At 40.7% G+C, this 6,182-nt stretch overlaps 1 protein-coding gene across 1 annotated transcript; it reads right to left on the reverse strand.

Moving 5' to 3' along the window:
- On the reverse strand, positions 1–4,800 carry LOC138384998 (olfactory receptor 5AN1-like). The gene is made up of 3 exons (XM_069470634.1): positions 3,890–4,800; positions 691–799; positions 1–90 (listed from the first exon to the last, which is right to left on the reverse strand). Exons 1-3 carry the CDS (start codon positions 4,798–4,800, stop codon positions 1–3), a joined length of 1,110 nt encoding a protein of 369 aa, XP_069326735.1.
- Positions 4,801–6,182: the final 1,382 nt, after the last annotated feature.

Genomic DNA, 6,182 nt, shown 5'->3' on the forward strand with positions numbered 1-6,182 from the left:
TTAGACCCGCTGGGTAGAGATAGCATGCTCCTGTAGCAAGCTCTGGTTTTGTTTTGGCTTCTCATGGTCATCTACCAACAGGGACACGCACTACAGTTAGAAAAAAACAAAAATTTTTAAAACAAAAAGTGAGTATTCAGTTGAGTTTATCAGCCCATTAAGCTTCATTTCATGCAAGTTTGCCCTTGAAAGAAAGACACGTTCCCTCTGAGTATCCTGACATCAGGCTTCAGAGCCTACAAGTTGATAAGCTAGTTACTAAACTCTTTGTCAATTTTCTAGGAGTTCCCTTTGAAACCTAACTGTGGAATTTAAGCTTTCTGGCTTGGGCAAACAGGGGCATGAACGTTCGCTCCCACACAGGGCCGGGGCTCCCAGCCAGCCTCATGAATGCATCCCTGTGGGCCACTCGGGTGCACAGCCCCTGGCTGCAGCTGCCTGCCAGTGGGTACTAGGGCCAGCTATGTTCCTCTTACAATTTGCAACTAGGTTGTTTTATTTCTATGTAAATATTTCTCTGGTGTCACAGTCCTCTCACAGACACCCACGTCTCTATCTCATGGCCTGGGGACACAGAAGGGATATTTGTGAACTAGTCTACTGAGGAGTGTGTGCTTTCAGGGGCAGATCAGAGTGAGGCCTAGCTGCAGCATGCTGGAAGGGCACCCTTCTCCCACAGGAGAGACACACACCACGCTCAGGCCGTGATCCAGGGCAGGGGACCTCCCGGCCCACATCACGGTTGTCGCGGAGCTCAGCTGGCTTGAGGTCCTGCCTGCTGGCAGAGGCCGGGGAGAAACTGCAGAATAGGGGAGGGTGGAAAGGACTGGATCATCTTGTACACGGGGCAGGGGTCAGTGCATCCTTGCAGACCTAGACATGGATGATTAGAGCTGCAGCCATGTGATTTCTCACCTGTCTTGACCATTGTCACTGGGAAAAAGTAGATGATCAGGATCCACAGATACTCTCGAATGCTTTGACTCAGCATGGCTCCTTAATACATTACTCAGTTCTTTCCTTTATGACTTCATGCCTTTGTCTCTTGCCTCTGGTATACTTTTCCTCAAATTCCTCCCTGGAATTTTCCCCCAGGTGGCCGTACCTAGACTACATGTGGCCCTGCCTTGGCTTAGGATTAATTTTATATATTTTGTGTATACGTGTGCGTGTTGCTTTCCATTTTATTAATGTCTCTGGCATGGAGAGGAGGGCTGGAGGCTGGGACATATGTTCAGGCAGCCTTAGTTACACCCATAACTCCTTTTACTCAAATTGTGCTTTTGCCTTTAGTGGTAACAAATATGAACACTTTGCACTATCCCCATCCTTTTTTGTCTTTTTTTTTCCCAGTAAGGTGTTGGTGACCTACAAAGTCTCCTCTCAATGCACCAACTTCGCACATTCTGCTTCTCCTAAGTTGCCATGACACGATCCCCTTCTCCAATACAAAGAATTCTTCCTTTGATCTACACACACTCACACTGTGTTCGTGGTGATTAAATAATTATGCCCAGCAATTGTGTGTAATATTAAGCAGGGACACTGTGCAACACTTAGCAATGTTTTCTGTATGTGCTGACATGCAAGGTCATCTTTAGTGAAAAAAAACCATGTTACAGAACAGCATATTTAGAGAAAGTCTAGTGCTGCTTTTGTTTAAAAGAAAAAAAGAATAGTCTACATGCACACAAATATCAAAACAAAAGGACTGACTCTGTGTGTAGATAACATGTAGAAATGCATCAAAAGTGTCTGTAAGAGGACAGCCTAGACCTTTCATGGTGGTTACCTCATGGACATTCTTGTGAATCTAAATGATATAAAGCTTATCCCTACAAGAAAAAAGATGTACATATGCAGAATATTTTAGCAACAATTGTAGGGAGTTCCGGGACTTCTCTGATATCCCACTGGTTTTGTCTCTCTGGAGAACCCTGACTCATATACTCACTTATTTTTCCCCACTGTGTTACTGCAGCCTCTGAAGTGACCTCCAGAGCCCTCTCAGAGCAGTTTTCATCCACGGAGAGCTGTCCGAGTCTTGTGTTCTGTGGGGGATAAGGGCTGGGATCTCCTACTGCCCATCTTGCCGATGTCACTAATATGGCTTTTTAATATACTGCTAACTTTTAGAGCAAAAATACCTTGGATATACTTTGCTCTTTCTTCTATTAATTTCACAACCAACTGTTTAGTTTCTACAAACAAGTATGTTGGGATTGTGATTGGTATTTCACACAATCCATACAGTAATTGGGGAGAGTAGACTTTTTATTTTTTTTACAATTTTGACTCTTTCTATCCATGACATTTGGAAGCAATAGTAACAAATTAGCCTTGCTAAGTGAAAACCTGTGACCCTGGGCCCATGAATAGCCTCCCTCTCTCCTGCCATGGTCATTCCTGTCATGTGTCCATCATGTGGACCATGATCCGGGCTGGCTGATGTCAACTGGCTGAGTGAGTCTGTGTACTTGGTTGTTCAGTTTCTCTATTGCAGTGAATTACTTTGATCGGTGTTAGTATATGGCACAGAGATTTTCCCACTCATATCTGCTTACATGTGTTCATCCATATGTGTATATACATTTATGTAACCTGGGGCCCGTTCTTTCACACAAACTGGGTGATCAGGTTCACTGCTCCCAGCTCCACCCCTTGAGCATGATTTCTGACTTTAAACTTTACTTCCAGGGTTTATTTGGCTTGTTGGGTTATCCAGATGGGTGTTTTCCTTCCTCTCCAACAACTTTTTGTCTGTTTATCAGAAAGGACAATCTTTCTGGATAAAAGAACATTACAGTAACAGTTATTATATGCATCCATTGTGTCACTCATACAACCATAAGATTCTAGGACAAAAGCTATATAAATGAATGTACACCAGTTTGCCATACTTGTTTTTAGTCTCTGCAACATTGAGTATTCAGTGCCTCTGTTATTATTTGAACAGATGCTTACAATAATCAAAAATAATTTGATGGTGTGATCCCATTGGCTATGTCCACCAAGAGAAGATTTTCTGAATTTAATAGGGGAAAGAGAGAAAGGTTTGTATCCTATAATATCAGATATTGCTATTGGCTGTGACATGAACTTGGAGTATCATGTCTCTTAATAAATCCCCATGGGACTCTACATGCAAAAAAATAAGTCATGAGACTAAGACGTATATGGCACTGGAGGGACCACATTCTTATTTTCATCCCTTTTCATGCCTCCTCCTTCCTTAGGCTACAGCTGGTAGAGGCAAGGTTATGACCAAAAACTTAGATGATTAGCACTGAGAGAGGTCTTAGACAATTCCTAGCTATCTCAGATTGGTCTTCCCAGATGGAAGCCAATGTATAGCTTTTTGTCTTTCCACTGGTATATCCCCTGTGTCCGTTCATTCCTGTCTTTTCAGAAACACGCAGAATAATCAATGGCCGTCACCGTGTATCTATTATACTGCATCAGAATATTTGGGAGATGATGTTTCTGGACTCCTGAGGGTCCCTTTCAGCCATCTCTTTTCTAGGGGAAGAATGCTGACATTCAGTCATCTTCAATCTCAGGAGCAAAAAGAAGTAAAACGTTTATACATCTTGCTGCTTCACAAATACTTGTGAATATATAATAAATGATGAGGCCACCTCTGATGTATAATAGAAATAATAAACCTTCACAACTTAAAATAACTGTGTTTCTATGGCATTGAGTTCGTTATTGGTCCATATTGGCATATTGTCTGTGTCAAATCAATCCTTCTTTGTACCAAGGCGGAATGAATTTTGTTAAATTCCATTTGTGAGCTTACTATTGTGGGATAAGGTGATTCTGACAGGCCAAATCTGTCATAAATCTCAGAATCTATGACCTTAAGCAATACACTTTCTTCCACCACCTCTTCAAAGCATCTTTGATTTCCTTGTTCCTCAGACTGTAAATCAAGGGATTCAACATGGGAATCACCACTGTGTAGAAGACGGATGCAAATCTATCAGAGCTGGAGGAAGCACCAGAGCTGGAACTCAAATAGACAGAGATACTTGAAGTGTAGAAAAGGGACACAGCTGTCAGATGAGAAGCACAGGTGTTGAATGCCTTGGACCTGCCTTTAGCTGAAGTGATCTTCATAATGGAGATGACAATATAGATATAGGATATCAGGATAACTAGTACATTTACTATCCCAAAGAACATTGTCAATACAGCAAGCATAACCTGTATAAAATAAATATCCGTGCAGGACAGCATTAACAGTTGGGGCATGTCGCAGAGGAAGTGGTTGATGACATTAGGGCCACAGAAATGGAGCTGAAGCAAAGCACACAATAGGGCTAAAGAAGCAGTGAGTCCAGCCAGGTAGGATCCCAGCACCATCCGAACACAGAGGCTGGGTGACATGATTGATGAATAGAGCAGGGGGTTACAGATGGCAGCGTAGCGGTCATAAGCCATGGCCGTCATGAGACAAGACTCACTCAGTCCCATTGTCGAAAAGACAAAGTACTGCACTATGCAACCCACAAAGGTGATAGTTTGCTGCTCCTGGAAGAAGTTGGAGAGCATCTTGGGGACTGTGGAGCTGACATAGCAGACATCTATGAAGGACAGATTGCTGAGGAAGAAATACATGGGTGTATGGAGGTGGGAATCCATCCTTATTAAAACAATGAGGCATAGGTTCCAAGTCAGAGTCATAATGTAGATCACCAGGAATATGACAAAGAGCACTGCTATGATTCCAGGAAAATCTGAGAATCCCAGCAGGATGAAGTGGGTGACCTCTGTAATATTTCCTGCCTCAATCATTGGCTCAGTGCTCCTAATATCAGAAAGGGCACAAAATAATGAATGCTGACTCAGGAGAAATAATAGCATTACCATTTTCATGTGTCTATCTTTCCTCCAATGAGCACTGGAAAAGGAGAAATACTTTACTGTCCTTCTAGTGGAAATGCCTCAGCTTTTCATTTTGACTTGTCAACACATACCTGCACAATGCTTTAGGTTCTCAATAAATTCATGGAGTCTCATGAGAATTAAAAAAGATAATTAAAAAGGTGACTTGCATGTTTTATAAAATTGTCAGAGAAATTCTCAGATTATCATACATAAGGTAGATTCGGTAATTAAATTTAGTTTGCTTGACTTTGGGTACACTGGACCAATGGAAAACTAGCATCAAACTATGAGGGGTCTTCATCTGCAGTAAATGTCAAAGTAAATATTGTAATTCTCCAATACTATGAAGGTATAATTTTTCTTTTTGCAGATACAATCAGCAAGTTAGGGCTCACTAACAGATTCATAGTAGATAACACCTACCAGCTCTGCTCCATACACAAACAGTCCTCTTTTTGTATGAAAGCATATACAAAGGATAATAGCCAAAAAATATTGAAAGAGATGAATCATTAGAAAGGACTTGAAGCATTACATTGCCTGACATCAAATTATATACAACAGGGCCATCATAAGCAAAACAGCATGGTACTGGTATAGAACTAGAGACACACACCAACAGAACAGAATAGAGAACCCAGAAATAAAATCAAATAGCTATGACCAACTGATCTTTGACCAAGTAGACAATAACATACGCTGAGGAAAGAAAACCCTATTCAATAAATGGTGCTGGAAAATTGGATACCCATATTCAGAAGAATGAAAAAGGATCCCCTGCCTCTCATTACATACAAAATTAATTCTGGATGGATAAAGACTTAAATGTAAGGCATGAAACCATAAAAATTCTAGAAGAAAACATAGGAAAAACTCTTCTAGACATCAAAGCCCTGGCAAAGAACTAAGATCCCAAAGGCAAATTCAGTAACTACAAAAATAAATAAATGAGACTTAATTAAATTAAAAATCTTCTGCACAGAAAAGGAAATAATCAACAGAGTGAATAGACAACCTTCAGAATGGGAGAAAACATTTGCAGACTATACGTATAACAAAGGACTAGTATCCAGAATCTACAAAGAATTCAATCAAATCAGCAAGAAAAAAAAAATAAATAACTTCATCTAAGTGTGCAAAAGACATGAACAGAACATTTTCTACAGAAGATAGACAAATGACCAAAAAAATTTTGAAAAAATTCTCAACTAATCATCAGGGAAATGCAAATTAAAACTACAATGAGATACAACCTTACCCTTGTCAGAACGGCCATTATTAAAAAGTCA

Source organism: Eulemur rufifrons, chromosome 6 (assembly GCF_041146395.1).
Source record: "Eulemur rufifrons isolate Redbay chromosome 6, OSU_ERuf_1, whole genome shotgun sequence".
Taxonomy (NCBI): Eukaryota; Metazoa; Chordata; class Mammalia; order Primates; family Lemuridae; genus Eulemur; species Eulemur rufifrons.

Coding starts and splice junctions, on each gene's coding strand:
- LOC138384998 (XM_069470634.1), bottom strand. CDS start 4,800: ATGATTGAGGCAGGAAATATTACAGAGGTCACCCACTTCATCCTGCTG. Junction 800..3,889: donor ATCAAAGATGCTTTGAAGAG/GTGGTGGAAGAA, acceptor CCTATTCTGCAG/TTTCTCCCCGGCCTCTGCCA. Junction 91..690: donor GATCACGGCCTGAGCGTGGT/GTGTGTCTCTCC, acceptor TTCTAACTGTAG/TGCGTGTCCCTGTTGGTAGA.